Source organism: Sphaeramia orbicularis, chromosome 18, assembly GCF_902148855.1.
Source record: "Sphaeramia orbicularis chromosome 18, fSphaOr1.1, whole genome shotgun sequence".
NCBI lineage: Eukaryota > Metazoa > Chordata > Actinopteri > Kurtiformes > Apogonidae > Sphaeramia > Sphaeramia orbicularis.
This window is the reverse complement of record NC_043974.1, coordinates 43,186,740-43,208,930: the sequence shown is the minus strand read 5'-3', so window position 1 is coordinate 43,208,930 and position 22,191 is coordinate 43,186,740. Positions and strand designations below refer to the sequence as shown.

Here is a 22,191-nt window from a genome sequence, read left to right as displayed (position 1 = left end):
CAATATCGGCATATCGGTTTTTGGCAAAAAAGCCAATATTGGACATTCCTAATATTTATATGCATGTATGGATATGTATATTTATATGCATGTATATGTTTAAGTATATGTATTTATGTATATGTATATGTACTGTATATGTATATGTACTGTATATGTATATGACTGGTGTGGGTGGTGGTCTCCAGGTCACACTCAGAACTTTGAGGGTCTGTTTGACGGCTCGTCTCAGGATCCTGGGGATCTCGCCCTGGCTCTGTACTCGGCCCTGTTCTCTTATTCTGGATGGGACACCCTGAACTTCGTAACCGAGGAGATCAAGAACCCAGAGAGGTAAAAAAACAACAACAACATAACATAACCTTTATCTACTGACACTAAAGGAGTTTTTTATGTTTATGTTCAGTACAGGAACAATTATATGATAGTGATTCATATTTATAATTAGAGCAGGAGGATGTTCACAGAGGTAGAGGAGAGGCAGGAGTCATTCAGATAAAACAAGACTAAACCATGAAAGAGATGGAAACAAGGGGGAAATTATGGAAAATGATGGGGGGAAGAAGACATAAATAAAAAGAAAAAGATGAAAATATGAAAATGAGGGGAAAATAACAGAAAAATTATGGAAAAAACATGAAAAATGAGGTAAGAATGGTTGAAAAAAGAAAGAGAAAAAACACTGAAAAGATGCAACAAAATGGAAATTAAGATAAAAGTGACAGAAAAACCATGAAAATCTATGGAAAAAAGAAAAAAACAAACAGTTGCACCAAGATGGAATTGATCTAAACTACACAAAAAAGACATAAAAAAAACATTGTGGAATAGTAGAAAAGTCTTCAAAAGTCTACATAAAAAATTCCCCTAGAATAACAGATGAAACCAAATATTAGTCAAAAGCTGTCGTTGGTTCTAGTTTCCAGATACCAGTTAAACATTCGAATTAGAAAACAATCACTCTTCAGATTCAACAGCAGGTAATTTACAAAAAATATACACCATTTTCAATGTTTAATAAAGAATATTTCCATGTATTAAAACAATCAAATTACCTATAAATATATGTATATAAAAAATTTTCATTGAGACTCAGTTGTCCAATCCACTGATAAAAACTGTATTTGGACAGTTTAAAATTCTTTTAAAAAATTGAAATTTTTTGGTTATTCAGTTTCAGTTTTTTCATGTTATTTTACATTTGACATGTAAAATCACAGTCTATCTTTGTCATTTCATTGATATTTTCCTGAATCTTAAAAATACAGGAAAAATTTGTAAAATAAACAGTGAAAATTCTGTTAAATTACAGATTTTTTTTTTTACAGCGTAGTCCCAGTGGGGAAACCTATAGTTGGACAGAAGAGAGTTTATGACGTACCTTTGTACTTTTCTGCTGAGACATAAAACTATACAACCGTGCGATATATGACTTTTAATAAATCAACTGTGATTCTTTCATTGAACCTGTTTCCGCTTCAAGGGTTTTGTCATAAAACCTGAAAAAATGAAAACAGTTTCTGTCAATCTTGGAAAATCTAGTCCTTATTCAGCTGCAGAACAGAACATACTAAATATAGCTTCATTTGTGATTCTATGTGACGTTAAACGCTCGTCCTGGTTTGTTATTGTAGTTCTTTCATTTACTTTTAAAGGTTTTAGTTTTATTTTTCTTTTTTTTCTTTTTTTTTTTATTGGTGATAGTTAACAAGACAATGTGGACAGAAAAACAACAACACATAAACAAAAGGAAACTCAAACAAATAAACAAACAAAAAACAACAACAATGACAGAGTATTGACAAACAACGTCATATTACAATGAAAAAGATCAGAAATGTAAATAGCAATATGATAATAATAATGTTAACATGATGATAATGATAACAATAAAATATTACTTTCTAATCCAAAAAAAAGGAAAAAGGCAAGGGGGGGGTGGGGCTTGGTTGAAGAGAGAAAGAGGGGAGGGGAGAGAAAGGGGGAGAAAGAAGAGTAGGTGGGAATGAAGGGGAGCAGGGATCCTGGTTTGTCTGTATATGGAGGTAGAGAGAGAGAATGAAGTTAATGTGGATGATGTCAATTAAAAAATGTTTGTTATGGGTTGGATGTGGTCTGATATGTGGTCCTGTACATGGCTGTGGTTTTGGTTACTGCTTTGGTACGAGTTCTAGGTGGACTTTAGATAATTTGTGAAAGGGTTCCATGTTTCCTCAAAGGCTGATATACTGTTTGTTTTGTAGGCTGTTATTTTTTCTATTGATATGTGTTCTGAGAGTAAATTTGTCCAGTGGGTGGTATGGCAGGAGTGTTTTGATTTCCAGTTTTGAAAAATGATTTTCTTGGCGATGGTCAGAGAAATTAGTAATGGGTTATTGTGTTTAGTTGGAATTGTAATGTGTGTCAAGTCCCCCAGCAAACAGAGCGTTGGGGATGCTGGGATTCTGCAGCCCAAGATACACGAGAGTGTTTCTGTGACTGTTCTCCAAAATGAAAGAACTGGCTGGTGAGACTAGTTTTATTTTTCTAGTCGCCACTGTTTTCTCTTCCTCTCTTTACCTTGAGGATTAGATAAATGTTCAGTAAGTGTCTGAAATCGTCCGACTGCACCTCCTTATTGAGCTGTAAAAGTAAATCCATCCTAAACACCGGTTCCTGTTACTGCCACCATGTGTTTTTGTTTTTTTTACACTGGTGGAATGAAGCCCGTCCTCCTGTGATTGGATCCCAGGGCGTCCAGTTCCCAGGCAGATTCAGTGACAGAATCCCTCTAATGTCCTGTGCTGACCCCCGGTGGCGGTTTGTCCACCTACAGCAGGGGTGTCAGGCCAAAACCAGCCCACCAAAGGGTCCAGAGTTTATTGTTGCACTTTACTATTAAATTATTCAGATTATTTTTTTCTTACCCAGTTTGGTTTTTATACTTCTGATTTACTTCTATATATTCTTATGGCTGAATGGACTGCATCTCACATCGACAGATTTGACCATAATCTTTGAAACTGGGGTGAAAATGAGTTAAAATACATGAAAATCTGTCCAGTCTGATCATGTATTCTAACAAACTGATCCTTTAGCAGTTTTAATTACATACTCTCATCACTGAATGTATTTTTTAACAAGCGGTTCCAGGCACAACAAACCCCGCCCCTCGCACGTATTTTAGCTTATTTTGGCATCGATTCCAGCTGATGTCATCATGTCTATGCGTGTGATGATGTCAGCATATCAACTGCCTCTATATAAGTGCCATGTTTGTAGGAAATTGAAACAAAATTGATGTTTTTTGGACATTTGAAAAATCAGCCATTATAAGTAAATAGGAAGAAAAAATATGTGGAAAAAAAAAATTATAAAAAATTTGAACTGTGACCTACTTTTCCCAAAATGTAACCACATCTATTCTGGGTCACTGGCAATCTATAAACCCAGTTTGGTATGAATTCAACCAATTGTTTTGCTGCTACATACATTTGAATTTTCAGCCATTATAAGTAAATGGGGGAAAAAAATTTAGAATTTTACATTTAAATTTTAATTAGGGTGTCTATTGTCAGTAAACCGGGACTACAGCAGGATACTAGCCATGTTGGCTAAAGCTGCCCCTTTTTACTGTTATTGATACTGTTCATTAATTGTGATTGTCCACAGTACAATAAACTAATAAATGAAAAAAATTAAAAAAATAATTTAAAAAAAATTTGAACTTTGACCTACTTTTCTGAAAATATAATCAGATCTATTCTGGGTCACTGGTAATCTATAAACCCAATTTGGTATGAATTTAACCAATAGTTTTTGCTGCTAGAGTGGTAACAAACAAACAAACAAACAAACCGAACTAAAAACAATACCCCTTGCCTCTCCTTTAGTGGGGCGGGGTAAAAATAAAATCAGATTAGGAACAAGCAGAAGGGGTGGGGCTTCTCTTGTCTAGTGTCCAGTTCAGGGGCCACAGGCAGCCCACTTTAATCTAAAGTGGATCAGAACAATAAAACAATAGCATAATAATAACTAGAAAAACACTCGGAGAGCACAGAACTCCGCCAAGACAGATCAGCCCCCCCCCCATCACCACCAAAATTTTATTTGTTCCTTTTGTCAGTATCAACATTTCCTGAAAATTTCATCCTAATCCGTCCAGAACTTTTTGCGTTATCTTGCTAACAAACAAACAAACAAGTGTTCAGAGAACGCAAACCTCTGCCAAACACCCTGAACGGTGTGAATGTGTGGATCGACTATTTCTGTTTAAATTCAACAGTTTCCAGGTTGTTCCATACAGCAGAAAAAGCTGAAGCTTGGTACCAGTCATGTGTCTGTCCAATTAGATTCAATTCACATCAATATTTGTTGAGTTCTAATTTTAAATGTGTGGGAAATGGGATTTTCACTGTTCAATGTAAATGTCCACAGAGTCCACATTCCACAGTGGATGTGGACGATTTTGTGCCAGATACAAGATATTGTTCTAAGCTACAGGTGGATCCAATTGGAGGCTCATTTTGAATTTTTTATGAATTTTCGAAAATTGCTCAACGAGGACAGATAGGAAAGTTGTAGATGTTGTGACCTTGCTGTGACCTTGAACTTTGGCCTACTGGGAGCAAAATTTAATGGGTCGGTCCCAGGGCCTAGGCCTATCTGTGGGGAAGATTTGGGAAAGATGGGTGGAATAGTTTTCCTGTAAAGTTGCTAACAAACAAACAAACAAACACACAAAGCAAAGTGATCACAATACCTCCTGGCAGATGTAATAACAACTAGAAAAGCACTCGGAGAGCGCAGACCTCTGCCAAGACAGATCAGTCGCCCCCCCCCTCGATCACCACCAAAATGTGATTATTTGTTCCTTGTGCCAGTATCAACATTTCCTGAAAATTTCATCCAAATCCTTTCATAATAAAGAGGTAATAAAAGCAAAATTTTAACAATATTATACTTGTGATCTGTACGGTTGTTTAGGTTATTCATATTTTTTTGTGAAAGGATAGTTTTCAACCAAGTTTTTTCTTCTAAACAATGAGTAAAATGCAGTCTTCTTATTTCTAGGCCATCCTGTTCTTATTTTACTTGAGCTTGTCTTGTACGTTGCCCCTGAACTAAACTGACCCCCTGGACCTACAGGAACCTGCCGCTGGCCATCGCCATCTCCATGCCCATCGTGACCGTCATCTACATCCTGACCAACGTGGCGTACTACACCATCCTGCCCATCAACGCCATCCTGGACAGCGACGCCGTGGCCGTGGTAGGTTCAGGGGGCGTCACCTGACTCAGGCTCCGCCCCCGTCACAGCGTCACTCAGTGTGTTTTTGTGTGCAGACGTTCGCAGATAAGGTGTTCGGGGTGATGAACTGGACCATCCCGTTGGCGGTGGCGCTGTCGTGCTTCGGAGGACTCAACGCCTCCATCCTGGCCTCGTCCAGGTCAGTCAAACCGAACAACAATGGGGGGGGTGAACAATGTTTATGTGACTAAACTGGTTTCAGTAGAAGCCAGATTAGATTTGCTTTTAATACAAGTGTGTGACTTTTGTTTAATCTTCTGGTTGTGTTTTTAGATCCTATTTATCCTGTTATTTTGTGTCTGTTTTTATCAGTTTTACTATATCTGATCTTGTCTCTATATATTTTTACTAGTTTTTCATATCGTATTTTACCTTTATCTTTGTAAAATCAATATTCAGTTCATCTATTAGCTTAGCATCGATCTATTAGCACCTGTTAGTAATTAGCTTTAACAGACGAACAGTTGAAAAGGTCAGGATGTGAGGCTTTGACTCGACCATGAGCCGTGTTTGTTCTCACTTCGTCAGAACTCACTGTTGTGTTTTTGTGTTTTCAGACTTTTCTTTGTGGGATCCAGAGAAGGTCACCTGCCCGACTACCTGTGCATGATCCATGTGACCCGTTACACCCCCATCCCCGCCCTGCTCTTCAATGTACGTCCATCACACTCCTCCCTCCATCTACTGATGTGTCCATGGTTCTGTTTCTAACCCCGTTCTATTCTATTCTATTCTGTTTCTAACCCCGTTCTATTCTATTCTATTCTGTTTCTAACCCCGTTCTATTGTATTCTATTCTATGTTCCTAACCCTGTTCTTTGTCTTCCAGGGTGTCATGGCTCTGATCTACTTGTGTGTAGAAGACGTCTTCAGACTCATCAACTACTACAGCTTCAGCTACTGGTTCTTCGTGGGTTTGTCCATTCTAGGTCAACTATATCTACGATGGAAGCAGCCAAACAGAAAGAGGCCATTAAAGGTCAGAGTCAGCTGGAAACCTTCGTCATCTCCTCTTCCTCAGTGTGTTCTAACCTTCATCGTCTCCTCTTCCTCAGTCTAACCTTCATCATCTCCTCTTCCTCAGTCTGTTCTAACCTTCATCGTCTCCTCTTCCTCAGTCTAACCTTCATCATCTCCTCTTCCTCAGTCTAACCTTCATCATCTCCTCTTCCTCAGTCTAACCTTCATCATCTCCTCTTCCTCAGTCTAACCTTCATCATTTCCTCTTCCTCAGTCTGTTCTAACCTTCATCATCTCCTCTTCCTCAGTCTAACCTTCATCATTTCCTCTTCCTCAGTCTGTTCTAACCTTCATCATCTCCTCTTCTTCCCACAGCTCAGTCTCTTCTACCCCATCGTCTTCTGTTTCCTCACCGTCTTCCTGGTGGTGGTTCCGCTCTACAGTGACACCATCAACTCCTTGATTGGCATTGGCATCGCCCTATCAGGAGTGCCCGTCTACTTCCTGTGCTGCTACGCTCCCGCCCACAAGAGGCCGCTGTGGGTGCGGAGTTTTATCGGTAAGAAACTGTCAGAGCAACAAATACACACAAGGATATTTAAATGGTAAACAGAATGCACTTATATAGTCATTTTCAACACCTTCATGGTCCCAAAGAGCTTTACAAAGCCTCACATTCACACACACACACACACTCGTACACCAGTGGGCAGCTGCTGCCATACCCTACTGGGAGCAGTGTCTTGCCCAAGGACACTTTGACATGTGGACAATCGGAGCCAGGATTCAAACTGCTGACCCTTATGTCATTGGACGACTTGCTCTACTCAGCTGAGCCACCGCCCCCCATTTACAGGCGTTTGTCAATGTTTAGGCAATTTAAGACCAATTAGTAACATGATGCAGCATCAAATCATGTAAGAACATGATTATTTTAGAAAATTACAAGTAACTACAACAGTTAAAAAGAATGTAGTGGAGATAAAGGTGCAATAGACAAGTGAAATCCCACCCCTTCTGGTTGTACTTCATTTGAGCTTATTAAAAAAAAAAAAATTACATTCAATAGTGAGAGACAAGTAATTAAAACTATTGAAGGATCAGTTTGTTAGAATACAGGACCAGACTGGACAGATTTTCACCTCAGTTTAACAGATTAAGGTCAAATCTGTCCATTTTGGTGTCGATGGCAGATGCAGTCCATTCAGCCATCAGAATAAATTTAAGTAATTTAGAAGTTAAAAACAAATTATCCAGATTTCTTTTACCCAGTTTTAACAGTAAAGTGCAACAATAAACTGTAACATGCAGTAAAATGGAATTCTTCAGGATGAAGGAGCATAAATAACATTAAAGCACCTAATGGAGATAGGTTTAAACATCAGGCAGAGGTGAGTTTATGGTACAGTGAAAATATATTATGTATATTATATTCTAACTTCTCATGAACAAGTGAATCAGACCAAACCATTTCATATCATTGTTACTGCTTCCTTTCTCATATATATATATATATATATATATATAAAAAAACAGTCATACTCATTTCATGTTTCATTTTCTGTCTGTTTCAGCCAAATCGGGCCTTTTCATTCAGAAGGTGTGCTATTCTGTTCTGACTGAAATGGACAAAGACGAGTAGAAACATGTCATTTCTGTCATATATCGGACACACAAACGAGGCCAATCCAGGCCGACAGATCCAACACTGGGTTTGGTTTTGGTTCCGACCCGCTGGTTTCGGATAACCGTCCATCAACCCGGTGAACGAGGACCAACCGGTGGATGTTGAAGACTGGAATCAGCAGCTGTTTCTACCACAGTTGTACATATTAGTATTTAATTAATGTCTCAACATGCATGGATTTGATGTGAAATTACATGTAATGAAACCTGGAAATTAGCCGACGTTGAAAACAGCCTCGGTATTCTTTTACATTTGCACATAGAAAATGTGATTAGTTTCCACATGTTGATGGATGATCATTAATATTTATCCTGTGGCCTTTTTGCCATCAGCTGCAAGATTTAGTTTAAAAAAAAAAGGGCTATTTTTACATGTGAACTCTGTTGAATGTTCCTTCCACACGGGGGCGCTTTAATGCGTCTGAGCTGCAAACATATTTATAATAAAATATCTTGTGGATGCAGTGAGTTTGTGTTTCTGTTAACATGTTGTGCACTGAAACATGAGCACAAAGTACGACCCAACAGTTGTTCAGAGGCAGGTTTTTCATTTACTTTCATACATTGTGACACACATCGTCCTACCTCCGTCTATAAATATATACATAACTCATACTGTCACATTATTCATCCAATCGTGTCCTTCCATGGTCTGGCTTTATTGCCATCCGTCTTTCCTTTGGCTGAAGCTGTAGCGATGGGTGGGGTCTGCTGCAAAGGATTATGGGTAAACGTCTGCCTCAGTGGACCTGCACAAACACAGGAAAGAGAACCTTTGTAACAAAAGTTTATACAAAGTACACACAATAATAATGATAGTAAACCATAATAAAAATAATGGTAACAATAATAATAATAATAACAATTATAATAAAGTTAATGATAATAATGATAACAATAATAATAATAAAGTTAATAATAATGATCATAATGATAACAATAATGACAATAATGTCACCATTTACCGTTTTATCATATGTTATAATGTTATTCTTACCTTTTATGTCATTTAAACCAGAATCACATTTATTCACCAGTTTATTGTTAATGAGCTTTATTTTCTGGTAGCTGTCTTTGAGAAAATTAGAAATTACAAAATAAACTCTATTTACATAAAAACACTGTGTCCACTTCTATACAGTGACTGTGCAACTTCTGTAGAATTGTGGATAACTGTAAAATTAAGTTTTAATGGTTCAGAGAGCAAGCGTTAGCTCATGTCTGAGCCTTTGGTTTTTAAAGATCCACCTCTTTTGTCCAAATATGGTCACTTCTGGCCCCAATGGCCAAATCAACTACTGGCTTCAAAATAGTTTAGAAATGAATGGATGATGTGGCAGTTCTGTCCAGTAATTCAATTTCCGTTCAGTGTGTTTGGTACCTTTAGCTGCCAGGTCCAGGTGGTTCTTGATCCTCCGTTCTCGTTCCTCCAGCTGCTGGGCCAACTGAGCGTTCTTCCAACCTTCACATAAAAAAAGAAAAAAACAGAACATGGATGAAGACCAAAAGGGTTTTCTGAAAAGGGTCTGACCAGGTATCTGCAGGTTTGATGATGATGGACTCAGGACTTTTTAAGATCTTTTTCAAGTCATCTTTTATTACAAACCTGGACACTAAAAATGTATTAAAATATATTTAAAAAAAGGGGGGGGGGGGTTACAATAAAATTCACAAAAAATATGCCAAAATGCACCAAACAATTTGCTAAATTACACTAAAATGTGCTAAAATATAACTTTTTTTTTTTTTTAAAGAAAAACACTAAAATAAAAACAAAACTGCTAAAATATACAAAAAATACACAACAAGCCACAAAAATGAAATAAAATACACAAAAAAGTATGCTAAATACGCAAAACAATTACTTTGAGGTTTCAAGACATTTTTCTTTTTGGTCTTTGGTCAAATTTCAGACCTTCCTGCTTAATTCAGGACTATTTAAGGCTTTTTAAGGATGTGCCCTGATTTATGTTTAAATATTAAAGTTTAAATCAGTTTTGTTTCCCCCACTGGCAAATTTGTTATCTACCTTTAACTCATCTCAACACACCCAGCATTAGTGTTAGCATTAGCACATTAAGAGCAGTGAGCGGCCTTTGAAGGCGCTTCTCCTGCAGCTTTAACTGGAATTATTCATATTTAAATTAAAGCAGAAAAGACTCTGGGTGTTTAAGAGCTTTAAGTGCTGGCTTTAAGGACTGATTATGGATTTAAAGGAGGATGAAGGTCTTCATTTGTGACAGAACACAGACCTTTCTTCATGCTGGCGAAGAAGCCTTCGCTCTGGGGCAGGGCCGAGGCCGGGTGCTGGATCCTCTCGGGGATCCTCAGCCTCTTTCGGACCTCCGGGTGTCGGAGCAGGGCCACCTGACCCAGGGAGAAGCAGTTGGACGTCAACCAGTAGGTGAAGACGGCCTGAGGAAGGGCAGAAAACACCAGGTTTGAACAGAAACAGTCCAGGCCAGGGTTTAGGATTTTTAACACGTCCAGTTACGAACCGTGGGGAAGTTAATGGTGAGGGGGAGGATGACCAGGGGCATTATCCGGAACACCGTCTTCATGGCTCGGAGGTTTGGGTTGTCGATACCGGACTCAGCCCCCAACTGACCCAGAAAACAGGAGGTACACATGATCAAACACAGCTGTCACCATGGAAACACTAATGGAGACTGAGGAGTAACTGGGTCCAACCGCAAATGTGCAGGTTTGATGAATTTAGGACTGTTTAAGTCATCTTTAAAGCCCAATGTATGGTCAAATTTCAGACCACACATTCACATCAATAACAGACCAATGGGCCTCATGGCTATTATACACCAACATACACAAAAATACACTAAAGTACACTGGACACTACAAAAATACACAAGAATATGCTAAAATACACAAAAAATATGCCAACATATACTATAATTCGCTAAAATATGGTAAAATACAATAAAATATGCTAAAATACACTGAAATACATTTAAAAAACATGCTAAAATACATTATAATACACACAAAATAAGCTAAATAGTACATAAACAGGGTATGTGCATGTTTGATGAATCTGAACTGATGACTTTTTAGGACATTTTTTAAGTTGTCTTTGGTCAAATTCATATTATTCACATAAATACCCCTCCACCCATGAATAACTGTTGGAGTTATTACACACCAACGTGCACAACAAGTACACTAAAAACAACACAAAACCCCACTAAAACAAACTGAAATATGCTGAATACACATAAAATCCCCTGTAATTCCCCCATCCCCCACTAGAGGGGGCGCTGACCCACCTCTAGGATGAAGAACATGGTTCCAGTGACGGCCAGAGGCAGGATGTAGTACGGGTCGGCCACTGTCAGGTCTGGAAACCACAGAACCCCTCCGGTCTGCAGACTGGGGACCGGAAGGTACGACATCTTCCTCAACGCCATGAAGAACGAGATGAAGATGGGAGCCTGGAGGTAAAGCAGACCGAATCCACACTGAACATGATGTAAAAGCATCCTGTTACTATGGAAACACGACAGTAAACAGTGATAACATTTCCTATAATCCACAGAGAAACTGCAGATACAAAGGGCTTGTTTTTTTTTGTTTCAAGGTTCTTAAAATGTGTTTAAAGTTAAGTTTGGTTCATTAAAGACAAAAACTCAATTAAGGTCATTTATTTTCACACCTGGAACTTCAAAACCAGGTCCAGTTTTTGTCTCCTTTTAGTTTGACTTTCAGTAATGGACCAAAACATCCCGTCATCGTTCTTTGGTCCAAACCGTGGTCCAGGGCAGGTTTCAAGAACTCATAATGGGTTTTCACTGACCTTGGATGTTGGTTAATTATTCTATGCATTGTGTAACTGTTGTAAGATTGTAATAACACAAATCCAAAACATTTAAGTATCAACCACAGAAACCTAAACCTCTATAAACCCAAAGAAAACCCTTATGTCAACGATTTCCAGAATGTTTTCTACCAACTTTTCCTTGACCTTGGTGTTTTCTTACCATGTTGTATATATACAGGAAATAAACAGACGATACAGTGAAACATGACTTCATTACACTGGTCTACAAGTGTTTAAAGAAAAAAAACAGATCATCATATTAGACAGTTGAGGGGTCAGATGAAAACAGAGTCCTGTTTATCATATTAACCGTTGCAGTGCATTGTGGGTTCTCTCTGTGTGTCTATCCTCTGCTAAAGGAGATACTAAAGGAAGCATCAAAGCTCATTTCCTGTGAGAACTTCTCTGCTCTTATCACAGCCAACATCCTCATACTTCAGGTCATTTCACTCAGTTTGAAATAGAATAAAGTCTGAAAAAGGGTTGATTCGGATTCAGTCTAAGTCACTAGGTTTACCCTCAGAATGGACCCGTCCACTGCCCCTGATGAGGACCTGTTTGAACACACCTACGTAGAGATGGACTGACCTGTGCCATTGGAACCAAGAAGCCCCGCAGAGGGTTAACATCATGTTTCTTCTGGAACAGGTTTAAGTCTGTGTAGGCTTTGGCGACTGGAACACAAACACAACAGCTCAGTGAGTGGGTTTTAACGGTGCGTCCAGATCTGAACCGTGGAGACGACGGGGAAACGTCTTACACTCAAATTTGTTTCCGCTCTGTTTAGCCTCGTTCATCCTGTTGGTCAGTTTGGTCATTTCAGGGAGGACGTTGTTGAGTTTGGCCGCCTCCCTCTGACCTTTGACGATGACCGGAAACACCAGCAGACGAGCTGCCACCGTACCTGCAGAGGAAACGCAAAGAAAGAGGAGGACGACCGTGAAACAGGGAAAACCAAACAAACAAACCAACTGACCGACCAACCAACCACCCAACAAACCAACCAAAGAGCAAACCAACCGACCGACCGACCAACCAACAAAACACAAAAACAAATTAAAAAGTAGGCGGAGCTTATTAATACCCCCTCCTGGTTGCACAACACTTTGCCCCTCCTGCTCACTGATGCCCTGCCTACACAGGGATTACTTCTCTTTTTAAAAACTTTTCAAACATTAGCAAAAAAAAATGCAGAAATTAGGAGACAGACGTGAAGAACATGTGTGTAAAATTTTAAAAGACTCAGGTAAATGGTGTCAGATGTATGGACAGAATTCCTGGTATATCAATATACCCAAAGGAAATGACACAGAACGAGACGACAAACACAAGAAAAAGGAAATGACCACAGACTGAAAACATCATCAGACCCTTTTATCATTTACATGAGATCTCTAAAAAAACCTTGACGTGTTTCCACCAAAGCTACCCAAGAAAAACACTTTCCCTCTATCTCTAACTGTCCAAGTTCCTAGTAGGGGGCGGGACTTTACTGATTCCTGGAGTTCTTGGGGGCGGGGCTGTGTGCTGAAGAACACTGATTAGTGGAACGTACTGTCAGCGTTCTGCACTTAACACTATTTATGCATTTATTACACACAGTAATGACAATTAATGGGCAGATATTGAAAGTTAAGTTCTTCTTGAGAAAAGGTGCAACAGAATTGAGGAAAAAAAAAAATTCTGACACTTTTATTGCAAAAACAAAATATTAGGTGACCCGCTCTAATGGGATATAAAGGTCCTTATAGAAACCCTGGAGATAAAAGTTCCTGGTCTGTTGGTGGAAAAGGTGTTTATGACAGCTCTTGGTGCTCCTGTTGTTTTGTTACATGGCGTTTACCTGCTACGATGGCGCCCCACCAGGGCAAACCCAGCTCCAAGTGGACGAACTCCAGCAGGTTCTGGATCAGACCCACTGGAGTGAACGCGCCCAGACCCAGCTCCGCCAGACTGGGCTCTGTGGACGCCGCCTGCAGGACCTCAGCTGCAGACGGAGCAGCGTTGGCCACCTGCTCTATGATTGGCTGCGTCAGGACGGGGTCGACGGATGCAAGGTTGGCGGGGGGATTTGAAACCGGAGGAATGGCGGCAGCATCGACAGGGGCAGCCGCCAAAACAGTATCAGCTGGAATCTGAAAGGAAACGTGATACAGTGTCAAGTAAGACAGTATCTGAGGCTTCAATCATGTGGATTTATTTATAGTAGACACTCAGGTACCTGTTCACTGATTGGTTGTGTGATATTAGGGGCGGGGTCAGTGTTCACTTCAGGTGCAACCGCTGAAACGGTTTCAACTGGAATCTGGAAATAACAAGAACTGGTATCACGTTATCCCAGTCAGACTCCATGTAAAGGTTCAGACACGACATCGTTTCATCTACCTGTTCAGCGATTGGCTGTGTGATATTAGGGGCGGGGTCAGTGACAACTTCAGGTGCAGTCGCTAAAATGGTTTCAGCTGGAATCTGGAAATAACAACAACTGGTATGAAGTTATTCCAGTCAGACTCCATGTAAAGGTTAAGACACGACATCATTTCATCTACCTGTTCAGTGACTGGCTGTGTGATATTAAGGGCGGGGTCAGCGGATGAATCTAAAACCAGAGGAACCGTGTCCACTTCGGTTGCAGCCGCTGACAAAGTTTCTGCTGGAATCTGAGAGAATTGTGACAAAGTGTTTTAATAAAACAGCATCTGAGGCTTCTAACGTCTGTTTCAGGTGGAGACTCTGGTACCTGTTCACTGATTGGCTGCATCAGGATGGGGGCGGGGTCAGCAGAGGAACTTAAAACCAGTGGTACCGTGTCCACTTCATGCGCAGCCGCTGAAATGGTTTCAACTGGAATCTGTGAATAAAAAGGTACTGGTATGACGTCATCAGATCCCATGTAAAGGTTAAGACAGGGTGTGGTTTTATCTACCTGTTCAGGGATTGGCTCTGTGAGAATAGGGGCGGGGTCAGCGGGCAGTGAGACCGGGGATGACTGGAGGACTGGGGGGCTGTCGACAGTGTCCAGTTCTGGAGACGCCGCTGATCCAGACTCAGGTGGGATCTAGAAACATGAATACATCAGTATCGACACGATTCTGGATTTTACATGAAAAAAAAAAAGATAATAAACATTTTTAAAAACCTGGTGTTTAACCCCCCCCAAAAAGAAAAAAAAAAAAAAAAAAGCTATTAACCCTTAGTTACCCCTCAGGCCATTTTTGTCATTTTTCTTTTCTGATTTACTGATAATTAATGTCTATGTTACAGATTATGGCATCAATTTCTGTAGAACGTTTTTTTTTTTTTCTATTTCACATAAAAATGTTCACACAAAAAGTCTCCCATAAAATCATCATATATCGTTATTTTTTCAACTTTTTTCTGCATAAATCTCTTAAACCACATCAGCTCTGCACCAAACTACCAAAATGTTCAATACTTTTCAGGATTTTAAACTTTTAAATGCTAGTTTGTACACTTGATGGCATTTGTTTGATTAAAAAACAGCACAAAATATGAGATATTTGTCAGAAATACATGTTGGTGGTATGTGTCATTGTTTTATATCAGAGTCTGGGACATGTCAGAGATGATCAATAATACCAGTTTCATTGCATTAGTAGGTTTTGGATCATTGACTTACACTGAAACCACATTTTTAATCACACATAAAAACTACCAATACGATCAGTTCAGTGTTATTGATAATGTTTGACGTGTCCAAGAGCCTAATCATCAGTAGTGTTCCCTGTAATCATTCACATTATGTATTCAAATGAGCATTTAAAGAGTTAAAATCCTGAAAAGTATTGAAAATTTGGTAGTTTTGAGCAGAGATGGAGTGGTTCAACAGAAGAACATTTCTTTATTCGATTATTCAGTATCATCTTTTTTGCGCATGTTCACTTTTGTCTTGAGGGTCCAGAGGTTGTAAATTAAAGGGATTCACAAGGGTTAATATAATATGTTATTAAAGAAATGTTAGAGATCAGGAGTGTAAACAGAATTATACCACTCTGGACAAAATAAAGAATACATAATATTGTCACTTGCATTCTTTATTTCTACAAATGGTAAAAATAATTAAAGGTTCAGAGTTTCATTAATGAATAAAACCATCATCTATAATCTGCGTTTGATAAAGTTACTATTTGCTTAATACATGTGTTTCATTTGATCCGAAATTTGGTTACATTAGTCAAATAAATTAGAAATGAAGTGACTGAGATGGGGAAAAACAACAGAGATGTGACTTTAAAGGGAAAAACTGATATTTAGACAAACAAAGAACATATACAACATACCCTGGCAGCTAATAGAATTACAGACCCCAACACAATAATCAATGATAAATTAATAGAGACTACAGGGTCAGACTTCAACATATTACTGTCACTATGAGACAAAATATGAACCACTGACCAGCCTGTAGTGACGCAAATATCAGTTCTATAAGATTATTTGACAAAATAAACATGTATATTACACATACAGGGTGGGGAAGCAAAATGTACAATATTTTGAGGCAGGGATTGAAAGACAGTGTATGACCAATTAGTTTATTGAAAGTCATGAGAATTTATTTGCCACAAGAAAATGTACATAATAGAAAATGTTTTTATTCTCTGTGTCCTCCTTCTTTCTCAATAACTGCCTTCACACACTTCCTGAAACTTGCGCAAGTGTTCCTCAAATATTGGGGTGACAACTTCTCCCATTCTTCTTTAATAGTATCTTCCAGACTTTCTGGTAATAGTTTTGCTCATAGTCATTCTCTTCTTTCCATTATAAACAGTCTTTATGGACACTCCAACTATTTTTGAAATCTCCTTTGGTGTGACGAGTGCATTCAGCAAATCACACACTCTTTGACGTTTGCTTTCCTGATTACTCATATGGGCAAAAGTTTCTGAAAAGGTATGGATAATAGTGTTAGGTATGATTATGACATCAATATATGTTTGGTTTCAAAACAATTGACGTAGTGCCTGCTGATAAAAAACAACTAAATGTTCATTGTAAATTTTGCTTCCCCACCCTGTATGTTATTGCATCTGTTGTCTAATTTTTGGTCATTATGTTGTCTGTCAGTTATTATTATTATTTTTTAATCCAAATTTACACTTTCTCATTAAAATCCCTTTCCCTTCTTTGTTCATCTCTGCATTAGATTTGACTGAATTAACTGTTTTGTTTTTTTACATCAATGCACCAATATGCAACATGACACGATGCACTGTTATATCATCTATTTTACAAAAATAAATTAAAAAAACAATACTGACATTTGAACCAAATCAGAGTGTTGTCTTCATTATCTCCAGCCACAAATCCAATTCTAGTCCTTTTAGAAACACACACTAGCCAAATTTCAACATCACAATTAAAACCAGTAAATGTTTTATCAGTGATTTTAACATAAATCAACACACATGTGCTTTTCCTTCTATTCACAAGTCAAAATATCAACTGATATCAATCTTTAACCTCGTTGAGCTTTAATTTGGGACTAGTTACCCGTGTTCTGACTCACCTGTGAGCTGTTGTGTCGAACCGCCACGGCATTCACCCACACAAATTTCCCATGATGCCTCTGGCCCAGGAGAGCCCTAGTGGCAGGATGGCTGCACTCCAACACCGTGTGCAGGTGAGACCTCTGGACCGACCGCTGGGAGAGAGATTTACAGGTGAACATGAACCAGAGCTCCAACTCAACTTTTGAACACATTTAAAAGGTCAATATGAGGATTATATCAGGATACATGACTCAAACATGCATGATCAATATGTTAGTTTATGTATTAATATCATGCACTTTCATCACCATCTCAAAATAAAATCTAAGAATGCCTCAAGTCCTAGCGTTTTGACCAACACCAGTTACTTTACAGTTCACCCACCTACAGTCTTTACAGTTCACCCACCTACAGTCTTTACAGTTCAAATATTTTCCCTAAAAGTCGATAATTAAAGTTGTGACAATGAAACACTGGACACAGTCAGAGCCGAGTTCTGCTGATACCGATTATTTGTAAAACATCCCATCATTTGAATCAGTCTATGTCTAATGTGATATAAAAGCAAAGGAAAGATGCAGGAATTATTGATGTGTCACTAAGAATTCAAGTTTATGTGGATGCAAACATAACTAAATCTAAACATAGTACATTTATGATATTATTAGAGTTACCATTGCTAATTAAAAAGGCTTTTTATCTTAGGACCTCAGCCAATCAATGATTTATATGAAATAATAGTGCAAATTCTTTAAATGAATGGTATATCTTCTAGTTAGCATTTGCTGCTTTGGAGAAAAAAATATAAAAATGAAATAGAGACACATTTTGATGCCAAAACCATCAAATTCACTTCATGAATGACTAAAACTATAATAATGTACGAACTTTAGAATATGTTTTTGCATCAAAAAGATTGTTTGACCCTAATAGTTACATTAAAAGGCACACTTACAAATAGTCAGCTTGAAAATGAGGACTTATTAAAGCCAACAGCTAAAACTGCTTCTAGTATCAGTTGTTTTTATGGTTTTCACTGCAATAGAAAGACAAGTGATAACCATGATGGACAAAGACTTGACCTGTTTCAAGGTCAGATTTTAATATTTACATGTGCTGTAATATATTAGACTTTTCCTCTAAATTGGATAAAATTACTTAAATATCCTGAGTTGTAAAAGGCAGTTTATATATTTAATTACACTAAATATAACTATGATCTGGAAAAACATCAGCTGTGCAGAAGATTTAAGGCAAACCAGTGACATATAGTGGTGTTGAGCTGTTTTTTTAGGGTAAGTTTAAACCATGATGAGTTAATTAAGGGTTGATAATTCTGATTTTATAACGAACAGGATCATATTGGTGATAGTTGCTTTGCTAACACAGACCTGCTAATGCTACATAACACAGTACACACTGGAAGTTCCCTTAAAGTATCGTCAAATACTGTTTATTGTCATTAACACGAGTTTCCCTGATGCTATAAAAGCTGTGTGTGTTGCTGCTGACTGAAACCCTTCTGCTTTTCTGTTAAATTAAACACATCTGTCTCTTCTGTCTCTGTCAAAGTCACACTGACGGCACGCGCACACGTAACTGCGCAGTGAGCTAGCAGGTTAGCCGGGAAAAGCCGCAGTTTTAGCACCTGTTACGGAAGCAAAAATAAAAACCAGGATGTGACACTGGAGAAGAGACTTACGGGGTTTAGGATTTCTGTAAAGTGTTGGCTGCCGCGTCTCGGTTTTCCACTTTGTCGTAGGAAACATTTTGCCAGGCAGCCCGGAGTCACCCCGCTCCTGATGGCCGCCATGTTGGAAGAAGATGACCAGTACGGAAAGCGCGAAGGGACAAACTACCCTGGCGTTTGAAGCAAGTCACATCAATGCGCGTTGGTTTTTGTTTTTATTAGTTTTCTGTGTTTTCAGTAAACTATAAGTCACTTTACAACATTATTATTAAATCTCCGGCATGCTATTACTACAGAAATCTATAAAAGATCATTTCCAATGTAAAACCATACATTTTTATTATATTTCAATCAATCAATCAAACTTCATTTGTATAGTACTTTTCATACATGGCACATTTAGCACACAGGTGTCAAACTCCGCTCCTCAAGGGCCGGTGTCCTGCATGTTTTAAATACTTTCCCTCTTCCAGCACACCTGGGTCAACTAATGATCAGCTCATCATCATGCTCTGTAGAAGCCTGATAATGATGTAATGGCTTCCAGCTGTGATGGAAGAGGGAAATATCTAAAACATGCAGGATACCGGCCCACGAGGACCAGAGTTTGACACCCTGGTGTAGCACAAAGTGCTTCACATCAAACCTCCCCACTGTCCCAGAGCTGCAACTAAAAGTAAAAGCAACACAGTGAAGCAACATTTACAGTAAGAGTTCAATTAAAAGCTAAACTAAAAAGATAGTTTTTGAGTTTATCTTTAAAAATAAGAACACTTGCAGCAGACCTCAGGTCCTCAGGTAGACTGTTCCATAGTTTGGGGCCATAAAAAGCTGAATGAGGCCTCACCATGAGTTTTGGAGCGGACTCTAGGAACAGTTAAAAGATTACTACCCGAGGACCTGAGGGTCATATGTTAAAAGCAAATTAGATAAATAAATAGGGCTAAGACCATTAAGAGCTTTAAAAACCAATAAAAGCACTTTAAAATCGATCCTGAAGCGCACAAGGAGTCAGTGCAGAGACCTGAGCACTGGTGTAATGTGCTCTCTCTTTCTGGTATTTAATGAAAATATCCTTAAAAAATGAAAACTGAGCATATAGTTACACTCATTTTCATCTGTGTACATAACTCTCAGGGTAAAGATCAACTACTGATGTTTTCTCTGACTCAAGTGTTTGAGTCAGTTGGTATCCATCCATCCATCCATCCATCCATCCATCCATCTACCACAGGCCGATGGTGGTGTACTCTTTGGATGTGTTGTCACATCCAGATGAACAACCACTCACTCACATTCACACCTACAGGTACATTTGATTGAACATTTAACCTCATGAGGTGCATTTCTTTAGATGGTGGATGGAACCCAGAGAACATGTAAACCCCACATAGATTGGAGTTGGTGCTGGAATTGAACCCTTGACCTTCTTGCTGTGTGTTGAAAGCCACCTCCCCACAGTGGCCTCATCTGTGGGTTAAAGTTTTCAGAAATAATCACTTTCATTGATCTGAAGTCACTGACCTCTGAGACTTCTGCCTGAATGAGGGCTAATGCAGGTGTGTTAAGCCCCTCCCTCTGAGGGCCTGACCCCGCCCCTGTGCACCTGAGTCTTGACTGGTGATCAGTGAAGTCGACACAGACCCTCAGCTCCTTTTGCTTTTCTACATGGGGTTGTGTTTGTTAGAGGACTGTGGTTTGTCCTTAACTTTGAGTGTATTCTGCACACTTTGCACTTCATTTTATAAAAGCTCATATTGTTTTACACAATTTGTTTTAGGTCAGAACTCAAAAGTTGTTCGTTTTTGCATGACTTTTGAAATTCTGACGAAACTACTAAAATTAGCACATTATAAACAGTGGAAAAAAAAACAAACAAACCTTCTCCCAAGTGAGTAAAAATGTGCATTGGCACATTTTAGCATGTAACATTTGACCTTGTTCAAAAAATTTTCTGTTGGGTTTCTGTAAATTGGCTTAGAGTCTGGTTTTGACCAACTCTATATATAAAGTGTCATGAGATAACTTTTTTGTGATCTGGCGCTATATAAATAAAATTTGATTGATTGATTTGATTGGTTTTCCCCTGTAAGTCGCTTTGGAAAAAAGCGTCTGCCAAATGCATAAACATAAATATAAAAAACAATAATGCATATTAACCAGAATTGGTGTTAATCATTGACATATGCCAGGAAGAAAACAAACAAACAAACAAACAATTTTTATATGCTATAGCTTTTTTTGTGTTTTGCATAAAAAAAATATGGTTTGTTTACATTATGAATATGGAATTTAAAGTTTTTTGTTTTTTTTTTTTAAAGATATTGAGAATTTGGCATTTTTGTTTATGGCTCAAGTTGATGAAATACAAAATAAGAAAAATGTTAAAAGCAAACTGCATGAAAAACATTTAGACATTACTACGGACAGCACTGTGCTGAATATGTACTTTTGGTTGTTAAAGGGACTTCTCTGGACCAGATACCAGAGCGATAACTCATTTCATCAGTGCCATTGTTTTCTAAATCATTTGTCCTGAATCTTATTGTTCTGATATTTATTTCATACATTTTGTCTCTTGTTTTGTGAAGATTCGGTTTCTTTCCTACATAATTGTGGGTTGTGTGGTTTGTTGTTTTGGCCCTGGGGACCCTGACGTCCTATTGTGTTTTATTTTACTGTTCTCCCTCCACTGTTGGCTTAGTTTCAAAGTGACTTGTTGATCACTTTTTGGTTTTGTGTGTATAATATAATTTGACCCCTTTAAGGAAGTTCATCTGCCTGGTTTATCACAGCAGGAATGTACTTACATAAAGTCTATATAGTTATTTCCATTACCCGGCAGACCTGTTTTTGTTTCCTTTAATGACTAATGCTTTCTTGTTATTTATAAACCTCACAACACTTTCTGTTTCTCCTTTAACTATTAGTTTACAGGAATGCTGCATTCAGGGGATGTTGGAACTGTGGGGATCTGACAGCAAAGTCTACACATACAGTTTAAAAATAAAAACAAGACAAGTTCAGCCCATAAAGCAAATGAAACGCATATTAGACCAAGGTATGCCCTCGTTTCAATCAAAACACTTCATATTTAGGACATCGCAACAACAACCAGAGTAAACGATGCAAGAGAAACTGAAACAGAAGTTGACATGTAGATCAAGTGAATCAGATTAGAGGCATTTTTATTGTTTTATTTCAGACGTGTCCCATG

At 38.4% G+C, this 22,191-nt stretch overlaps 2 protein-coding genes across 9 annotated transcripts in view; one reads left to right on the top strand and one right to left on the bottom strand.

Moving 5' to 3' along the window:
• The window catches only part of slc7a7 (solute carrier family 7 member 7), a 28,774-nt gene extending 20,490 nt beyond the window's left edge, over positions 1 to 8,284 (top strand). For both annotated transcript variants that reach the window (XM_030162379.1, XM_030162380.1), the window contains exons 4-10: positions 189 to 333; positions 5,128 to 5,251; positions 5,326 to 5,429; positions 5,848 to 5,944; positions 6,120 to 6,269; positions 6,626 to 6,809; positions 7,825 to 8,284. In XM_030162379.1, coding sequence (XP_030018239.1) covers positions 189 to 333; positions 5,128 to 5,251; positions 5,326 to 5,429; positions 5,848 to 5,944; positions 6,120 to 6,269; positions 6,626 to 6,809; positions 7,825 to 7,892 — 872 coding nt within the window. In that variant the 3' untranslated portion in view covers positions 7,893 to 8,284. The remainder of the gene's footprint in view (positions 1 to 188; positions 334 to 5,127; positions 5,252 to 5,325; positions 5,430 to 5,847; positions 5,945 to 6,119; positions 6,270 to 6,625; positions 6,810 to 7,824) is intronic.
• Positions 8,285 to 8,463: 179 nt separating this feature from the next.
• On the bottom strand, positions 8,464 to 19,102 carry oxa1l (OXA1L mitochondrial inner membrane protein). Of its 7 annotated transcripts, none has more exons than XM_030162363.1 (15): positions 18,987 to 19,102; positions 17,302 to 17,436; positions 14,698 to 14,829; positions 14,512 to 14,622; positions 14,321 to 14,431; positions 14,157 to 14,240; positions 13,993 to 14,076; positions 13,615 to 13,906; positions 12,532 to 12,675; positions 12,360 to 12,445; positions 11,221 to 11,385; positions 10,435 to 10,539; positions 10,189 to 10,351; positions 9,318 to 9,398; positions 8,464 to 8,685 (listed from the first exon to the last, which is right to left on the bottom strand). In XM_030162363.1, the coding sequence occupies exons 1-15, from the start codon at positions 19,095 to 19,097 to the stop codon at positions 8,564 to 8,566; spliced, it is 1,926 nt and encodes a 641-aa protein (XP_030018223.1). In that variant the 5' UTR covers positions 19,098 to 19,102; the 3' UTR covers positions 8,464 to 8,563. The 7 variants fall into 7 exon arrangements, with proteins under 7 accessions (XP_030018223.1, XP_030018224.1, XP_030018225.1 ...); XM_030162364.1 differs by having other exon boundaries at positions 17,302 to 17,433; positions 18,987 to 19,100; XM_030162365.1 differs by lacking the exon at positions 14,157 to 14,240.
• Positions 19,103 to 22,191: the final 3,089 nt, after the last annotated feature.